Below are 19,999 nucleotides of genomic sequence, written 5' to 3' on the forward strand. Positions count from 1 at the left end.
GGGGATGGGAGGGGTGAGTTCTTGTATATTTCCTGCTATCTTAATCATCTCTGTAAAGCACTCTGGGTTTCATTTAAATGTATAAAAAGTACGATATAAATAAATTTTGTTCGATTTCATTTAGTTTGCACATGAAAAACCAGGCGTAACATTTCACACAAATACAGATAGAAGTTGATATACTAACCAGGTGCACCCAGGATTGCACCTGCTAACACGCAAAATTGCCGTGGAGTTTATTTTGTGCGTCCTGGGAGGAGTAAATGCAAATAGATTAATTTAGCACGCTAAATGTGATGAGGCCAAACCTGAGACAAGATGTGATGGCTGGTTTGCGTTTTTAAATCCCACATCTGAAAGGCAGGTGGAGAAGGCAATTCTGTGCATAACCATGATGAGGCGCAGGAAAAGTAAGTGGGAATGGGGAGAACGGCTGTGTGCAAAACATGTTAGAGTGAGTGAACACTCAATTTAGCGTGTGCTATTAGGGATCTTAGTGGAAAAATCACAATCTTAATAGATCTGTCCACGCGCAACACACCGACCAACAGCATACAGAAAACTGCATTGTGCAGTTTTGTGCGCCCGCCATTATAGATCTTAGCAAATCAGCCCTTGGTGGTCATGTAAAAATTATCTCAATGGAGGGCAATATCATTGATGAGGAGGCTACTTTGGAAAGACGAGTTGATCTAACTACCTGCAAGAGCCAACAGGAGTTCTCCTAAGCACTTCTGGTATTCATCCAAGGCCTCCTTATCGTCCACTCCACTTTGCTCCTACAGCCCAAACACCAAGACAGCACGTAATTATTGGGTGTCTGCAGGTTTAAGGAAGCAACATTTAACACCTTTTTCAGGGCTACTTGGACTACTAATATCAGGGGGTCGCTCATCCCAAAATAAAATGAAATAAAATGGAAATTAATCAATAAAAATGTGGAATAATTACATTTTGTCATAATTAAATTGTGAAATATTTAATACATATAATAAACCTATTTAATCATTGAATTTACCGTGGAATCTCTGGCTACGAACTTAATTCGTTCCATTACCCCGTTTGTAACCCGAAAAGTTCGTAAACTGAGGTAATGTTTCCCATTGAAATGAATGAAAATGCAATTAACCCTTCCAGCCACAGAACGACGATTGCCTCATTTTGATCATTGCGTGGTTAAAAATAAATACTCTGCAATATAGAAATAGGTGAAAACACAATTTCTGATGATTAAATAACAGTGGGTTCGCTCGCAAATCACTGTGCAATGCCTTTGCGGCTTCAATAATGTTTACGTTCACTTTGGTTCACTCCCGTAATGCAGTGCATCTTTTCCATTGCTTTGTGGAATGTGGCAGCCATTGTAGGCAAAAAACAAGGGGCTCATCTCATTTCTTAATTCCAATTTCCTACCACCTCCAATGAGAAATTCGATGGAAGAGCGACGAGATTGACAGAGGAGCGGGGTGGGAGCAGTAGGAAAGTTTGGGGAATTGACACGTTTGTTCCTTGATGACATTTCATAGGGATGTCTACTAACGATGACGTCACGTCACAAATGAACCGTCTGCGTGGCTGAATTATTACCATCACCACAATCGTCCACTTTATCCTTTGTTTTAAGTGGGATTCAATAAAAGTCAAATATAATCAACACTTTAGAGGTGCAAAGACGATCGTTATTGGCCTATCCAAATTCCATACCCACCCAACCACCGCGCACAGTGCATATTTGGAATGCCTCGTAAATATGTAATGTGTTGTCTTGTGTGTTGCGTTGAATGCAAAAACAGTGTAGCTCCAATAAAACATTTTTTTTCTTTATGTGGCCAAATGCATTTGACAAAATGGCAGCCTAATATACACAGAGAAATAGGCTGGTTAGGCATACAGAGTAACCATAAACCAGTGTAATGAAGTCATTTTTATATCAAACTTTGCCTCCAACAAAATAGACCCTCAGCAAAATATGTATATTCACATTCAAATAATCAAGGAACAGCAAAAACAGAAGATTATTTAATTTGAAGTTGTGCTCTGTTTACAATCCAGCTGGTGCATGTCCATTGTCATACATCAGCACTGAGGAGCTATAAGATATCCGTAGCAGATACAACAGACATACTGTACCTTGATTTAAGCTAGCCCGTGGAAGCTCCTCGACGCTCGCACCTTACCCCTCGTTGCACATTTAAGACAACTGAGATGCTCCTTAATATGGCGGCATGACATTAACTTCCTGGTCGCTTTCAATGTTTTGAGGAATGAGGAGCTAGGAACATTGACATTAAGAGACTTGAGATGAGCCCAAAGATACCTGAAGCATGGAGCCAATGATGTTTATGTGGTGCCAGAAACAGCACAAACTTCTGAGCCTTCCACTGCCATGCCAAGACATGTGTAAACCGAAAATAGCATGTAACCCGAGGTAATTTTTCTTTTAAAAAATTGTTCATAAAATTGTTGAATTGTTTACAAACCGGGTCGTTCGTAAACCAAGGTTCCACTGTATATTTTTTGACCCTTTTACAATTTAATTAGGGCAATTTTTTACACATTACCTAGCATTTTTGTTGTTTCATTATACACATTTACATATTTTAATAATGAATTTAATTGCCTTCACAGTTATTTTTGGCACATTATTTAAGATTTCTCATTCATTAAAGATGAACAAGGAGTGAACAAGATTGGCTCAATCTTAAGTCATTTTCTTTTTCTTTTGCAATATATTTGACAAAATATTTAAGTATGTAATATTTTTTATACTGTACTTACTCTATTCCGAATTCGTCAAATTCTTTACACATTTTTTCAATGACAATATATGGTTGATGGCATTTTAAGCATCTTAGAACTGTGGATTTAAGTATTAAGTGTTTATTTAAGTGTAAGTATTTATTGTCTGAAACATGGACACCTTGTATACATGAATTATAATATATTTTAGATAACATTATGAGGTAACATAAAATACAATGTATTATTAATTATATTTAAAACTATAAACACCGTTCATAAATTGCAAGTTAGTCCATATCATAAAAAGAAACACAATATTGTGCACAAATAATTACGCTGTTAGGTTCACGCAGTATCTTTGTGGTTACCTTGAATAATGTGTGCAGACATGGTTGACAAAACTATGAATTACTATCAATGTGAACAAAGCACTAAAATCAGCAAAAATAAATAAATAAATAAAAAGTGTTTATTTTTGTAATGTGCCTTCATGCCATGTCTGACCTTAGCAATGGCAACCGAGGCCATCTCCAGCGCCGCCAGTAAGCGTGGTTGCTCACGGGACATTTCTGCGGTGGAAAGGAGAGAAAGATTTTTAATAACGAGTGATTATCCTTATTAGAGTAAAGCCTATCCCAGCTGACTTTTGGGTGAGAAAAGTGGGGTGCACCCTGCACTGGCCGCCAGCACACTGCACGATGCGGTCAAACCCAATCAGAACGGACCATCGCAAAAAAATTGACAGTCGGCGACTCACCCCCGCAGATTGAGCGACTGGATATCTGTACGCCCTGAATAGCGACCCTGTAAAGGCGTTTGATGCTGTACATACAGTATATTGTACTTTATCACATTTATTAAACCATAAAAAGATAGAGTAACAGTTAAGGAAGAAGTGGGTTGGTACAGAAAGAGGACATGGGTGAGAATAAAAGCGAGAGTGTATATATTTTAAAAGAGGTTTGCTCGCTCCCATTTATTTGAACCTACTCGGTGCGTGACCACAAGCTTCACTTTTTTATCCACAGGTACATTAAAAACTATAAAAATAGTTAAGTATTGCTGTAAAACACAGTATGTGTATACTTTAATACAGTTGTCCGTTAAAGTGAAGCACTTTTTTGTGGCCTCAAAACACCATCCATCCATTTTCTGTATCGTTTATCCTCATTAGGGTCGCGGGCGTGCTGCAACCAATCCCAGCTGACTCTGGGCGAGACACGGGGTACACCTTGAACTGGTCGCCAGCCAATCGCAGTGCACATATAAACAACTAACCATTTGCACTCACATTCACACTTATGAACCCGGGTCCTCAGAACTGTGAGACAGATGTGCTAACCAGTTGACCAACTGATTTATTGTCCATTCATCCATCCATTTTCTGAGCCGCTTCTCCTCACTAGGGTCGCGGGCGTGCTGGAGCCTATCCCAGCTGTCATCGGGCAGGAGGTGGGGTACACCCTGAACTGGTTGCCAGCCAATCGCAGGGCACATACAAACAAACAACCATTCGCAGTCACAGTCATGCCTATGGGCAATTTAGAGTCTCCAATTAATGCATGTTTTTGGGATGTGGGGGGAAACCGGAGTTCCCGGAGAAAACCCACGCAGGCACGGGGAGAACATGCAAACTCCACACAGGCGGGGCCGGGGATTGAACCCGGGTCGTCAGAACTGTGAGGCTGACGCTCCAACCAGTCGTCCACCGTGCCGCCGTAAATAATTATTATAAATAAATATAAAAAAGCTTTACATTTTTTGAAAAGTCTTAAAGTTTATCCAAACATACCTCACTGGTGCATGAAAGGGTTGATTTTGAGGTCCAACTGGACACTATTTTCTGTCTGTTAAATCAGGGTCCGTTACATCGAGGTTCCACTGTATGTAATTGAATTGCTTGGGGGCGGCGTGACGGCCATTCTGTGTCTCGCTGGCTTAAAACGCAGAAATTTATTTTTACCATGTGTGAAAGCATATGTGCATTTTGATTGGCTATAATCTGTGACATTGCGACGGCTTGCACCGGTGATTAAAATTTTGAATCATGGCAAAAACAGTAGCCAACTGATCAGTTGACAAACCCAAACACTGCGTGAGAGTTCAGTCAAGTTTGGCCGCATCGCTCGGTGTGAGGCAGCCTTAATATGCACATTTTGGGAATTTTGATAGAAGCTGGAGTACTTAGAGAAAACATGCAAATTCGACACGGTGGGGCATGAATTGGGATTCAAACCCAGAACATGTTAAATGTAAGACACCGATTACTAAGACACCAATCACGAGTGCACCATGCTGCCAATTGGCCATTATTTGAGGACTAAAATGGACGAACTGCATATGCGCTCCTGACCTGGCTCTGCGATGTTCAATACCTCGGAGGATGTCCCTGGAGGTGCGCGCCTCCTCGAAAATAAGGTTGTTGTCTGAGGCCACTAAGGCCTTCAGCTCTTCCGCTCGGGATGCGTACTGGCGGACCTGCAGGGACATATACACAACGCTGCACATGGTATTCATTCAGAAGAGACATGCTACAGCAGGGGGAAGCAAAGTAAGGCAAACAACAAATAAATAAACAAAATGTAACAATGCGAATGAATTACTGTTTCAGTATTTGAATTTACATTTTAAACATTTAAAACTGATTTATTCATTCATTAATCTTCTGTGCCGCTTATCCTCACGTGGGTCGCGAGCGTGCTGGAACCTATCCCAGCTATCTTTGGGTGAGAGGCGGGGTACACCCTGAACTGGTCGCCAGCCAATCACAAGGCACATATAAATAAACAACCATTCGCACACACATTCACACCTACGAGCAATTTAGAGTGTTCAATTAACCTACCATGCATGTTTTGGGGATGGGGGAGGAAACCAGAGTACCTGGAGAAAACCCATGCAGGCAAAGGGAGAACATGCAAACTCCACACAGGCGAGGCCGGATTTAAACCCGGGACCTCAGAACTGTAAGGCAGATGTGCTAACCAGTCGACCAACTGATTTATTGTCCATTCATCCATCCATTTTCTGAGCCGCTTCTCCTCACTAGGGTCGCGGGCATGCTGGAGCCTATCCCAGCTGTCATCGGGCAGGATGCGGGGTACACCCTGAACTGGTTGCCAGCCAATCCCGGGGCACATACAAACAAACAACTATTCCACTCACATTCACACCTACAGGCAATTTAGAGTTGTCAATTAACCTACCACGCATGTTTTTGGGATGTGGGAGGAAACCGGAGTGCCCGGACAAAACCCACGCAGGCCCGGAAAGAACATGCAAACTCCACACAGGCGGGGCCGGGGATTGAACCCCGGTCCTCAGAACTGTGAGGCAGACGCTCTAACCAGTTGAACACCGCGCCGCCCTGCTTTATTGTATATAAAATACAAAAGTATTAGTCAAATATATAACTTTACATAATGCAGTATGTGTGTATATTAATATATTTGATTAAATTGTTTAATTCATTATAAATAATTCAATTATTGTTATAATCAAAATAATTTTATATGATTTAGGTATACATTTAAAAACATTTTTAGCTAATCTACGAAAATTAAGTAAATAAGTAAATAAATAAATGACATCTCACAAGACTTCAGTTTAGTGAACAATGGATTAATTCTAATACTGTCTAGCTTTTGCTTTTAATAGGAAGTGATTTACACAATATTAATAGGTGGCATGATCTCTGGCCTACCTTTTGCCTGAGGACATCTTTACGCTGCCGGTCAGTCTCGTCTGGAAAAGGAGGAAAGACAAGGTGATTTTTTTTACATTTAGTACAGTTCCAACATGGTGCTCAATGCTCCTACAATAAATAGCAGGGACAAAGTGCTCAAGGGCGCTGCAGTACAGAGAGAGTGCAGCAGACCGCTCTCTATCTTGGTCCTTCTGGACGGCCTGCAGTACCAGTTCTTTCTGAAGGGAGCCAGAAAACAGGGAGTGACACTGTTGAATATCTGACAGCGACACATATTCTTCTTTAGTCTTTTACCGCCTTCTCCAAGCTCTCGGCACTCGGCATGTGCTCCATATCCACAAAGGGGTGCGTGAAGAACTCAGCAAAGGTGATCCGAGCATCCGGCTTTCTCTCCAGGAGACGCAGGAGGAGGTCCCGGCAGTGCTTGGAGACCCTGGCCCCGGGAGGGAGCTGATGTACAACAACGCAACCTTATTATGTTGCTCTCAATACTCAATATGGACAATGCATTCAAAAGGACAAAAGACTGTTGCCAAAGACCACCAATACTACATTGCCTCAGAGGGTGACCTTAACTCTGATATAATCTGCCACTGTCAGAGAGGTATTCATTAAACAATCCGTCTATTAAAGTAGGTGAAAAGGGAAACCACAATATTAGAACTATCTTTCACTGTAGTTTTACAATACAGCATACCATAAAACTAAAGATATATTGTACTGCAAACGTGGAGCAAGGCAACAAGGTAGGAGGATGCTGGAAATTGAGGCACCAGGTAGGAGACAAAAACTAAAGAGGAGATTTATAGATATGGTGAGGGAAGACTTGCAGATAGGTGAAGTTACACAAGAAAATGCAGAGGACAAGGAGACATGGCAGCGGATGATTCATTGTGGCGATCCCCTGAAGAAGGTCAAGCCAAAGGGAAAGGGAAAAAAGAACAATAAGAAAAAAAAAGTAAAACAATGATGATGAGTAGAACAAGCCACTAAGTGCCATTAGCCAGCAAAGTGCACCACCTAGTGGATTTAAAATACACAAATGGATGAAAAAATAAAACAATTACTACATCTAAAACTTGATCACTTACCTCAATGGGCTGGTTACTTCTAATCTTCTCTTCCAATTCTGAATACGACCTTGATGCAAAAGGGGCCAGTCCAAAAAGTGCCTCTACAGTCACACAAACAACATTAGAGTGGCTAACACTGTACAAAAGGATCATCTGCATTTTGAATGTATTCCAACCTTTGATTTATTTTATATGTATTTTATTTTGCATTTGTTCATCTAATTTTGATTTATTTGTAAACCTTCATTTATATTTTCTTACATAATTGAATTGTGAATTTGTTTTTGAAATCATTTATTTTTCTTTAATTTTGTTCAGAACTTTAGTTGATTTATTTGTGATAATTTTTGATAGTTTTTAATTTGTTAAAATGTGTAGCTCTTACCAGAGCTAGACACCTGGAGTGTATATATTATTTTAAAATTCACCGAGGCATGGGGAGAACATGCAAACACCACACAGGCGGGGCCGGGATTTGAACCCCGGTCCCCAGAACTGTGAGGCAGACGTGCTAACCAGTCGTTCCATATTTTAAAATCATTTATTCAAATTATATGCATTTACTATATTTTTATTTAATTTCATTGTATTTATGTTATACTACTTTTATCTTTTTCTTCATTTTTTTATATGTAGATCTCAGAGTGAGATACCTAAAAAAACAAATTTTGTGCATATTCCAACTTTTTTCAGTTTTTAGAAGCACAGTAGAAACTCAACAAAATGGTCCCCGATATAACGGATATCAGATGGAACGGACCGTCGGGACTGAACAATGTGTCCAAAAATAGTTTCCATTTGTCACTTAAAATGCCGTTGACAAAGTCTGTTATTTCCAGAATTGACCGCTGCTGTTTACGGGCGCTTGGGCGCAATGCAGACAGAGAATGGGACTGATGTATTTCCGGGTCACAGATATCTAATAATCCTCCCGTACCTACGTGGCGACCATGTTGAATGTGGGGCATTGACATGGCGGCATTGTGACGACGGTTATATCTATTGTCTATTGTACATTGAGCAGAGAGAGCGGCATGGCTGCAGTATTAACTCTCAGTAGTACAGAACACAAGTCTTTGGAGTCTGGAACATGCAATTTTTGTTACAGCAATAGTTTTTTTTTTTTTTTTTTTGTCAAGCCATTCGCCTTTGGCAACATGTTTGGAATGAGGGAGCACAATAATTCCTCGCAACTCATGAAAGCGACTTCCCTATGATGAGTACTGTATGTCAACAATACCACCACCACCATGGTAAATTTGGATAAAATGTGTAACTTTCAAACATTTTGAAGCTTTTTTTTAAAAAAAAAATTAATTATTTACAATAACTTTGTACTGTACTGGGCATTTTAGGCCATGAAAAAACAACAAAACAATAACTTTGCACTCTCAGTAATATGGGTGCATATGGCCTACAAAAAAAGTGCTTCAATGTAACAGACAATTGACTATATCGGACAACTCCCCGCCCCTAATCAGGGCTGTGAAATGGAAAAAGTAATTTCCGAGGGGGGGGGGTCTCTCTCTCTCTCTCTCTCTCTCTCACACACACACACACACACTCACACACATAAATCCATTCCTTATATGAACAATATAGCAAGTTAAACAACTAATGTTAACTACGTTTGTAAGCACATAGCAAATTTATAGAAATGTGATAGCAAAATACCTGGTAATCTATAATTTGACTGCTTCGTTTTAACCAGCTGTGTGTGCTTCTTTCCATTGACCAAGTGCATTCTCCCTCCAGATCCATACTTCACATCGTGATGACACAAGATGCAGTATGCCTTCCCAGGTTCTTTAATCTTTCTAATATTTTCATGAAAGTATTCCTTTCCGACTTTTAATTCAGGCCAGCGCCAATTCCAGAGATTCTTGATCCCGTTATCCTTATCAAGCTTCTTTACAATGACGGTCTCGCCGTGCTCCCTCTGTACTATGTCCCTCCGTGACACCGACATACCGCAAGCTTATTAATGTAAAAAGTTGTTAGCATACAATGAATTTCAATGTGTAGAAAGATTGCACCGATAAAATATAAATGGTGGAAGAGTTCCACCTTGTCTGCCCTAATATGGTCTTCAATGCTGTAAATATGACGGCCATGATTACAGACAGTCAAAGTCGACAGAGTACTACGTTAAACCCCCGAGATTTTTTGGGCAAATTGAAACAATTTATATACAGTTTACAAATTTTTCACTTTTTTATATTGCAGCCATTTGCTAAATTAATTTAAGTTCATTTTTTCCTCATTAATGTACACACAGCACCCCATATTGACAGAAAAAAAACAGAATTGTTGAAATGTTTGCAGATTTATTAAAAAAGAAAAACTGAAATATCACACAGCCATAAGTATGCAGACCCTTTGCTGTGACACTCATATTTAACTCGGGTGCTGTCCATTTCTTCTGATCATCCTTGAGATGGTTCTACACCTTCATTGGAGTCCAGCTGTGTTTGATTATATTGATTGGACTTGATTAGGAAAGCCACACACCTGTCTATATAAGTGCATGTCAGAGCAAATGAGAATCATGAGGTCAAAGGAACTGGGCAAAGAGCCCAGAGACAGAATTGTGGCAAGGCACAGATCTGGCCAACGTTACAAAAACATTTCTGCTGCACTTAAAAGTTTGTAAGAGCACAGTTGCCTCCATAATCCTAAAATGGAAGATGTTTGGGACGACCAGAACCCTTCCTAAAACTGACCGTCCGGCCAAACTGAGCAACCAGGGGAGAAGAGCCTTGGTGAGAGAGGTAAAGAAGAACCCAAAGATCACTGTGGCTGAGCTCCAGAGATGCAGTCGGGAGATGGGAGAAAGTTCTAGAAAGTCAACCATCACTGCAGCCCTCCACCAATCGGGGCTTTATGGCAGAGTGCCCCGACGGAAGCCTCTCCTCAGTGCAAGACACATGAAAGACCGCATGGAGTTGGCTAAAAAAACACCTGAAGGACTCGAAGATGGTGAGAAATAAGATTCTCTGGTCTGATGAGACCAAGATATAACTTTTTGGCCTTCATTTTAAGCGGTATGTGTGGAGAAAACCAGGCAATGCTCATCACCTGTCCAATACAGTCCCAACAGTGAAGCATGGTGGTGGCAGCCTCATGCTGTGGGGGTGTTTTTCAGCTGCAGGGACAGGACGACTGGTTGCAATCGAAGGAAATGCTGAATGCGGCCAAGTACAGGGATATCCTGGACGAAAACCTTCTCTAGACTGTTCAGGTCCTCAGACTGGGCCGAAGGTTCACCTTCTAACAAGACAATGACCCTAAGCACACAGCTAAAATAAGGAAGGAGTGGCTTCAGAACAACTCCGTGACTGTTCTTGAATGGCCCAGCCAGAGCAGTGACTTAAACCCAATTGAGCATCTCTGGAGAGACCTGAAAATGGCTGTCCACCAACATTCACCATCCAACCTGACAGAACTCGAGAGCATCTGCAATGTCAAATGGCAGAGGATCCCCAAATCCAGGTGTGAAAAAGGGTGCTTCTACTAAATACTAAGCAAAGGGTCTGAATACTTATGGCTATGTGATTTTTCAGTTTTTCTTTTTTTTTTTAAATCTGCAAAAATGTCAACAATTCCATGTTTTTCTTTTCAATATGGGGTGCTGTGTGTACATTAATGAGGGAAAAAATACTTAAATGATTTTAGCAAATGGCTGCAATATAACAAAGAGTGAAAAATTTAAGGGGGTCTGAATACTTTCCATACCCACTGTAAATGATTTCTCTACGAGGAAAATACACGGAATTCCGTGGATCCGCGGACTTTTGACAGTCCTGCGTATTAGTCCGTTCTATCAAGGATTTTCCACTGTATTTTTTTACTTAATTCATTCTTATTTTATTTATTTAATTATGTTTATATACATTTTAATTTAACTAGTGTATATGTTCCCAATTATCTCCTTTACATCCCTATTGTCTCAAATGAACACAACACTCACCATAAAGAATGACTCCCACGGACCAGAGATCCACTCTTGAGTCGTACTGGCTCCGACACACCATCTCGGGAGCCATGTACAGAGGAGAGCCTCTCAACACGCTCTTCTCGTCCCACGGAGACATGTACTGGGCAAAACCAAAGTCTGACATTGGATCAGAACACAGAATCCGATATAGTTAGAAGCAGGATATAATAATAAGCATAATAATTGTAGTATTTATTATTTGACTTGCAGCTGAGTTGCCATTTATTCACAAAGTAAGAACATGGGACTGGGGAGCAGGTATTTGCAAAGATAAAAATTAATACAAGGGAAATGATCCCTTAGTCAGATTTAATAATAATGAAAATTATAATTATAATTATATATGCCCTGCGATTGGCTGGCAATCAGTTCAGGGTGTACCCTGCCTTCTGCCTGCAGTTAGCTGGGATAGGGTCCAGCATACCCGCGACCCTAGTGAGGATAAGCGATGCAGAAAATGGATGCATGAATAATAATAATAATGACAAATTATTACCTGCTAGTAGGGCTGCTCAGTTAATCGAATTTTAATCGTGATCACGATTTTGGCTGCCATCATTAAATGAGCATGATCGTTGGCGATTTTTTACATTTAAAACGCAGGCACTGCTGCATATGAAAAGTGCTTCCTTTGCAGCAGTGCCGACAACCCAGTCAGCCAGCCATCTTGGGGGCAAACGCATGGATCAGGCTTCATTAAGCTCCGACACTGCGCTCCGGTGCCGACTTCAAAATAAAAGCCTAAAATGGCATTCATTTATGCCCAATGTAGTAATATATGAAGCTTTTATTTTGAAGTTGGGCCCCTCAGCGGAGAGGTGACATGTCACGGTAAGACACCATTTACAATTGTTGCAGCAGCTGCCTTGACTTCAACTTTTCGGCTGGCCTGACCACAATGAAAAAACTCCGGGAGTAAATAGAGAGGGAAATCACAACTGTCGAGTCCTTTGCAGTTTGTGACCGTGCACGACTGACCAATGGTCAAGGAGAACAACGAAGACGTACCGTCCTTGACAATTCACTACATTGACGGCTGGGATTTTCAAATTAAAAGTCGGTACTTGCAGCCTAATGTTATTGCCTTCTATGCATTAACTGTATTTGCTTCCATTAAGACGCAATTCGTGATTGCACTGAGTAATAGCACATTTATTCAATTAGCCCTTGCTACAGTAAAATCTTTTAGGTACATTTATTTTTTTTAATTATCTATCATTTATTCTCATTTAAAGTTTCATTTTGAACTGAAAACTGTTACATATTGTTTGTTAAAAAGTAGTGCAATAAAAATAAAGATTTGTCCCTAACATGAGGAATAATCGCAATTAATAATCGTGATTACAATATTGATCATAATAATCGTGATTATTATTTTGGCCATCATGGTGCACCCCGAGCTGCAAGCATCTCTAAACTTGCAACAACACAACGGCAGGCGAAAAAACGCCTGGTGGACTATACATCAACTACTAACCAATGACTTGATTCGTCCAAAGCTGTGGACGCCGAGGGGAGCACTCGACTACTTTGTACCTGCGGAGTCTTCGCAGGACACAGCCGACATGGCACCCAGTCGCAACACACCCGGTAACACTAATATAGTATTTTTAAAATCTGAATGATATCAGTGCATGCACACATATTTATTTAAAAAAAATCTAATAGAATAGGGATAACACTTCATGCTCTGAGCATGGATAGAAGCAAATCGATGGTGCGCATTACATATAGGTATAATAGTTTTCCTGATTTTTTAGGTTGATTTCATGGCTGCGTATTACACGTGAGAAATTATGGTATATATTATTTGGTTTACATTAATCAATTTGATAAACTTAAAACGAGACCAACAAAGGTACTGTATGTCTCTGTTGGCTAATGACTCATTAACAATGTTGATTATATATACCTGGTTGTGGTCTTATATTGTTGGAATTTGACATTATTAACAGACTAAAAATGAAAATATAGGAGAAGCTCTGTCCAGAATGTCTGGTTTTTCCTGCCTTGTTACCTGCTAGTTTAAGGACTGAGCCACAGAGCAAGATGTTCTGCGGTTTCAAATCCAAGTGGGAGATGTTTCGGTTATGTAGGAACTGGAGAGCACAGGCTGTGGGTACAAAAAACATATATGCACTGTTGACATGGCCATTCAAAGTCAAATGAAAGGCCCTGAGCTTAGTCACCTAACTGCTGCAGAAAACGGCGGGCGACTCCCTCCGGCAAGATACGACGACTGCGGATGAAATGGGACAGATCTCCACCGGAACACCATTCCAGGATCAGATATATGTTCTCAGAATCCCACTTATGGTAACACAACAACATTATTGTCTTTATATAGTGGAATTACAGCACACTCACATCCACTTGCAATGCTGGTTAAAATTTTTGGGGAAGAGGGGTATTGCTTTTGATATCATGACAACCGCAGGTGCAACTAACAAATACAGTTGGTAAGCAGCTACCTGTTCTCAAGCAGCCCAGCCCAGAGTCTGAAGAGAAAAGCGCACCCCCTTTTAGACAGTTAAATCATCCACTGTATTTTCATTTGTGGATACAGCACTTCATCACCGGGTGAGCAAATTAGACTTCTCAGTTGGTATTAGCGGATCTGTGGATGTGGTGTATGCAACGGACATGTCACCAAACACAAATTCAACTACCCCCAGCTCTAAAACTTCCCCAGAAAATCAACTGTATCTGTGTTATCAGAAGCTGATAACGCTGTTAGCCAAGGCAAATGTACACCCAACAATATTGCAGCATGGCATTGACATAGTGTTCCTGTGTAGTTTGAACATCACTTGGAAATTATGAAGCTTTGCCTATCCTAGCTGCAAAATCATGGGTTGAGAAATTGTCGATGTCACGTAAATTACCCTGCATGTGACATCATAATCCTCCAAAATTCAGAACAGTTTGCTCACAGACACATTTTCAGAAACAAGTCAAGAACCAAGTAACCATGTGCGCTTTGGACATCGTATGGTGTAGACAATAAAGTGCTAAATAAGTGCACTCCATTTACCATTTTTTTGGGGCGGGAACTCAAGAGATGTAACTACTTGTATAGAAGCTATTAAAAAGTCCATCCATCTATTCATATGTCCCCTTTATAATGGGTTTTTAGATTTAATTTGTTAACACAAATATTTTTCTTTCCAGTCAAAGGTAAAACTCTTACCATTATTTGTCTAAGCAAATGTAAAATATATTAACAAGAAGATGAATGTTATAGACCTACTGTATACGTCCCCTTTGACGCTTGTACATTTTTTATTTCAACACACATTTTAAAAAATATATACATTCAATGTCTGACAAATTTTAGACATTAAACTGTCATAATGTGCAACGTCAGCATGCCTCCCTATATCTCATTTCAGCCAGCATTAAAGGATATCTGCATGCATTTTTTTGCCTTTCCTTTGTCATCTTCTGGGTTGTTAAAGAAGGTTCTACTTTCTGTTTTTGCTTGATTTGAATCTTCTGTGACTAGCGTTGAATATCTGAGTCTAATACGTTTGCGATGTTTGATAAGAGGAAGCACTAAGTGGAGATTTAGACTGCTACGTTAGCCTCATGTTTGGCCGTTTTTGTACAATACAATCACGTTTTATATGATTAGATGGCAATCAGGAAGCATGTTGTGCGCGTGATTAGCATGTCTGCCTCACAGTCGAGAGGTTCTGGGTTCAGGGTAGGTCTTCCTGTGTGGCATTTGCATGTTTTCCCTGATTTCGCATGCATTTTCTCCGGTAACTCCAGTTTCTTCCCTCATAGCTAGCTGAATGCATGCTAGGTTCATTGAATAGTCAATTGTCCATAGGTGTGAAATGTGTGTGTCAGTGCTTGTCTGTCTGTATGTGTTTGCAAATGATGGCAACTGGTCCAGGGTGTACCCCGCCTCTCTGTCAAAATCAGACGGGATAGGCTCCAGCTCACCCGCAACCCTAATGAGGACAAGCGCTACAGAAAATGGATGAATGGCTAGATGTTAATCAAGTGAGCTTACCACAAAGTCTTTCAGCTGGACAATATGAGGGTGACGCATGGTCTTGAGGATCTCGATCTCTGTGAGCAGGTTCTCTGTGGACGCCTTGTTCAGAGTCTTCTTGGCCACCACCTTCACTGCCACCGCCTCTCGACTATCCCCCTGCATGGGCCGCGACATACAAATAGGCTATTTTGTCTCACGGGTGAGGCAAAAGAGAGCAGGGAGGACACGATATAGCAGCAATGTCTCACCTTTCTGTAGGCCTTGTAGACTGTGGCGTATGTACCGCTTCCCAGCCGCTCCGTCAGGATGAAGTCATCTAGTTTCGGAGGTACAAAGCTGGAGGACGAAGCCATGCTGAGCAGCAGGTCTTGGCTGCAATGTAGCAACAATATAGGGCTGGGTCAAAGGCCTGTTTTAAAATAATCTGTCATTATTTTTCCCAAAAATCCAGTTTTAATTGTTGTTTTTTCCCCCCTCTCCACTTAAAGAAAAAGCAAATGACTGACATTAACAATTTTTGCTTTTGAATTTGTTTTCGTCATGTGATTTTCCTGATTTCTTCTTCACAGATAATGTGAAAATAAGTGCTTTGTATTTGGAAAACTGTCCCTTTTGTCAAAAATTTAAGTAATCAAGAGCTGAATGACCCCTAATGATGACGACAAGCAATGGACTTCGTTTTCCCTTGCCCGGACGCGGGCCACCGGGGCCCCCCGCTGGAGCCAGGCCTGGTGGTGGGGCTCGAAGGCGAGCGCCTGGTGGCCGGGCCTGCACCCATGGGGTCCGGCCGGGCACAGCCCGAAAGGGTAACGTGGGTCCCCCTTCCCATGGGCTCACCACCTGTGGGAGGGGCCATAGGGGTCGGGTGCAGTGTGAGCTGGGCGGTGGCCGAAGGCGGGGACCTTGGCGATCCGATCCCCGGCTACAGAAGCTGGCTCTAGGGACGTGGAATGTCACCTCTCTGGCAGGGAAGGAGCCCGAGCTGGTGTGTGAGGTCGAGAAGTTCCGACTCGATATAGTCGGACTCGCCTCCACACACACCTGGGGCTCTGGTACCAGTCCTCTCGAGAGGGGTTGGACTCTCTTCCACTCTGGAGTTGCCCATGGTGAGAGGCGCCGAGCAGGTGTGGGTATACTTATTGCCCCCCGGCTCGGCGCCTGTACGTTGGGGTTCACCCCGGTGGACGAGAGGGTAGCCTCCCTCCGCCTTCGGGTGGGGGGACGGGTCCTGACTGTTGTTTGTGCCTATGCACCAAACAGCAGTTCAGAGTACCCACCCTTTTTGGAGTCCTTGGAGGGGGTGCTGGAGAGCGCTCCCGCTGGGGACTCCATTGTTCTGTTGGGGGACTTCAATGCTCACGTGGGCAATGACAGTGAGACCTGGAAGGGCGCGATTGGGAGGAACGGCCCCCCCGATCAGAACCCGAGCGGTGTTCTGTTATTGGACTTCTGTGCTCGTCACGGATTGTCCATAACGAACACCATGTTCAAGCATAAGGGTGTCCACACGTGCACTTGGCACCAGGACACCCTAGGTCGCAGTTCGATGATCGACTTTGTGGTCGTGTCATCGGACTTGCGGCCGCATGTCTTGGACACTCGGGTGAAGAGAGGGGCGGAGCTGTCAACTGATCACCACCTGGTGGTGAGTTGGCTCCGATGGTGGGGGAAGATGCCGGTCCGACGTGGCAGGCCCAAACGTATTGTGAGGGTCTGCTGGGAACGTCTGGCAGAATCCCCTGTCAGAAGGAGTTTTAACTCCCACCTCCGACAGAACTTTGCTCATGTTCCGGGGGAGGCGGGGGACATCGAGTCCGAGTGGACCATGTTCCGCGCCTCCATTGCTGAGGCGGCCGACCGGAGCTGTGGCCGTAAGGTGGTCGGTGCCTGTCGTGGCGGCAATCCCCGAACCCGTTGGTGGACACCAACGGTGAGGGATGCCGTCAAGCTGAAGAAGGAGTCCTATCGGGCCTTTTTGGCCTGTGGGACTCCTGAGGCAGCTGATGGGTACCGGCTGGCCAAGCGGAATGCAGCTCTGGTGGTCGCTGAAGCAAAAACCCGGGCATGGGAGGAGTTCGGTGAGGCCATGGAGAAAGACTTCCGGACGGCTTCGAGGAAATTCTGGTCCACCATCCGACGTCTCAGGAGAGGAAAGCAGTGCACCACCAACACTGTGTATAGTGGGGATGGGGCGCTGCTGACCTCGACTCGGGACGTTGTGAGTCGGTGGGGAGAATACTTTGAAGACCTCCTCAATTCCAACGACACGCCTTCCCATGGGGAAGCAGAGTGTGGGTTCTCTGAGGCGGGCTCTCCTATCTCTGGGTTTGAGGTCACCGAGGTAGTTAAAAAGCTCCTCGGTGGCAGGGCCCCGGGGGTGGATGAGATTCGTCCGGAGTTCCTAAAGGCTCTGGATGTTGTGGGGCTGTCCTGGTTGACACGCCTCTGCAACATCGCGTGGACATCGGGGACAGTGCCTCTGGATTGGCAGACTGGGGTGGTGGTCCCCCTTTTTAAGAAGGGGGACCGGAGGGTGTGTTCCAACTACAGGGGGATCACACTGCTCAGCCTCCCTGGTAAGGTCTATTCAGGGGTGCTGGAGAGGAGGGTCCGTCGGGAAGTCGAATCTCAGATTCAGGAGGAGCAGTGTGGTTTTCGTCCTGGCCGTGGAACAGTGGACCAGCTCTACACCCTCGGCAGGGTCCTCGAGGGTGCATGGGAGTTCGCCCAACCAGTCTACATGTGTTTTGTGGACTTGGAGAAGGCGTTCGACCGTGTCCCTCGGGGAGTCCTGTGGAGAGTGCTTCGGGAGTATGGGGTACCGAACCCCCTGATACGGGCTGTTCGGTCCCTGTACGACCGGAGTCAGAGTTTGGTCCGCATATCCGGCAGTAAGTCGAACTCGTTCCCGGTGAGGGTTGGACTCCGCCAAGGCTGCCCTTTGTCGCCGATTCTGTTCATAACTTTTATGGACAGAATTTCTAGGCGCAGCCGAGGCGTAGAGGGGGTCCGGTTTGGTGGCCTCAGTATTGCATCTCTGCTTTTTGCAGATGATGTGGTTCTGTTGGGTTCATCAAGCCGTGACCTCCAACTCTCATTGGAGCAGTTCGCAGCCGAGTGTGAAGCGGCTGGGATGAGAATCAGCACCTCCAAATCTGAGACCATGGTCCTCAGTCGGGAAAGGGTGGCATGCCATCTCCAGGTCGGGGATGAGATCCTGCCCCAAGTGGAGGAATTCAAGTATCTTGGGGTCTTGTTCACGAGTGAGGGAAGAATGGAACGGGAGATCGACAGGCGGATCGGTGCAGCGTCTGCAGTGATGCGGACTTTGTATCGGTCCGTTGTGGTAAAGAAAGAGCTAAGCCGAAAGGCGAAGCTCTCAATTTACCGGTCGATCTTCGTTCCTACCCTCACCTATGGTCATGAGCTGTGGGTCGTGACCGAAAGAACAAGATCCCGGATACAAGCGGCCGAAATGAGTTTCCTCCGCAGGGTGTCCGGGCTCTCCCTTAGAGATAGGGTGAGAAGCTCGGTCATCCGAGAGGATCTCAGAGTAGAGCCGCTACTCCTCCGCATTGAGAGGAGCCAGATGAGGTGGCTGGGGCATCTGATTCGGATGCCTCCCGGACGCCTCCCTGGTGAGGTGTTCCGGGCATGTCCCACCGGGAGGAGACCCCGGGGACGACCCAGGACGCGCTGGAGAGACTACATCCTTCGGCTGGCCTGGGAACGCCTCGGGATCCCCCCGGAAGAGCTGGATGAAGTGGCTGGGGAGAGGGTAGTCTGGGCGTCCCTGCTGAAGCTACTGCCCCCGCGACCCGACCCGGATAAGCGGTAGAGAATGGATGGATGGATGGACGAGCTGAATGTATTAACACTTTAACTGCTCAACAATTTAACACCATAAAATGAACTATTAAACTGCATTGCTCGGCTGATTCATATATCAGTTGTCAAAGAGTTAAAGCCACACTCATTCAGGTATCTTTTTTCTTATAGAGTTGTACGTAGCCCCGTCACGATAATTAATATATCGACTTATCGTTTGACTACAAATAAAAAAAAATGGACATGACAGTTTTTCCGGACACGATAAATTGTCGTTTTCAGCCGGCGTGCGGATCACACGGTGAGACGACAGAATTGGACAGCTGTGTTATTAGCCGCTAGTGGCCTCATGGAACGCCGGCGGACCTGTACACTGTTGCCGGTGTTGGCTCCGTCCAATACTACACAGCCTTGCTCCATTTACAGAGACACTTAAAAGTAAAGTTACCTGTTTGTTGTTTTCACGATGCCTGCCGCGAGTTAAAGAACTAAACAGCTAGCCCAACGGCGGCGATGTCGTTTAAAACATCAGCGCCCCTCCGAGTTGTTGTGTGTTTTATTCCCCAATTAACAACAAATACGGGAACGTTAGTTGTTTATTAAGCAAAACCTCATTGGCACACGTTATTCAGCCAGTAGTTGACGAC

At 43.7% G+C, this 19,999-nt stretch overlaps 1 protein-coding gene across 7 annotated transcripts in view; it reads right to left on the bottom strand.

Moving 5' to 3' along the window:
* The window catches only part of ulk3 (unc-51 like kinase 3), a 48,479-nt gene that overhangs the window by 28,142 nt on the left and 338 nt on the right, over window positions 1-19,999 (bottom strand). For 4 of the 7 annotated variants that reach the window (XR_009787357.1, XR_009787359.1, XR_009787358.1 and 1 more), the window contains exons 2-13: window positions 15,773-15,896; window positions 15,540-15,680; window positions 13,708-13,828; window positions 13,536-13,631; window positions 11,492-11,635; window positions 7,540-7,622; window positions 6,743-6,898; window positions 6,561-6,666; window positions 6,446-6,486; window positions 5,118-5,220; window positions 3,247-3,311; window positions 701-779 (exon numbers count right to left, since the gene is read on the bottom strand). Coding sequence is in view for 1 of the 7 variants with exons in the window: in XM_061765484.1 (XP_061621468.1) it covers window positions 701-779; window positions 3,247-3,311; window positions 5,118-5,220; window positions 6,446-6,486; window positions 6,561-6,666; window positions 6,743-6,898; window positions 7,540-7,622; window positions 11,492-11,635; window positions 13,536-13,631; window positions 13,708-13,828; window positions 15,540-15,680; window positions 15,773-15,896 (1,259 nt within the window). In the remaining 6 variants the exon portion in view is untranslated. Of the gene's footprint in view, window positions 1-700; window positions 780-3,246; window positions 3,312-5,095; window positions 5,221-6,445; window positions 6,487-6,560; window positions 6,667-6,742; window positions 6,899-7,539; window positions 7,623-11,491; window positions 11,636-13,535; window positions 13,632-13,707; window positions 13,829-15,539; window positions 15,681-15,772; window positions 15,897-19,999 lie in introns of those variants that run through there. The other 3 variants (XR_009787361.1, XR_009787360.1, XR_009787362.1) reach the window with 3 other exon arrangements.

Source organism: Phyllopteryx taeniolatus, chromosome 2, assembly GCF_024500385.1.
Source record: "Phyllopteryx taeniolatus isolate TA_2022b chromosome 2, UOR_Ptae_1.2, whole genome shotgun sequence".
In the NCBI taxonomy this organism is placed as follows: domain Eukaryota; kingdom Metazoa; phylum Chordata; class Actinopteri; order Syngnathiformes; family Syngnathidae; genus Phyllopteryx; species Phyllopteryx taeniolatus.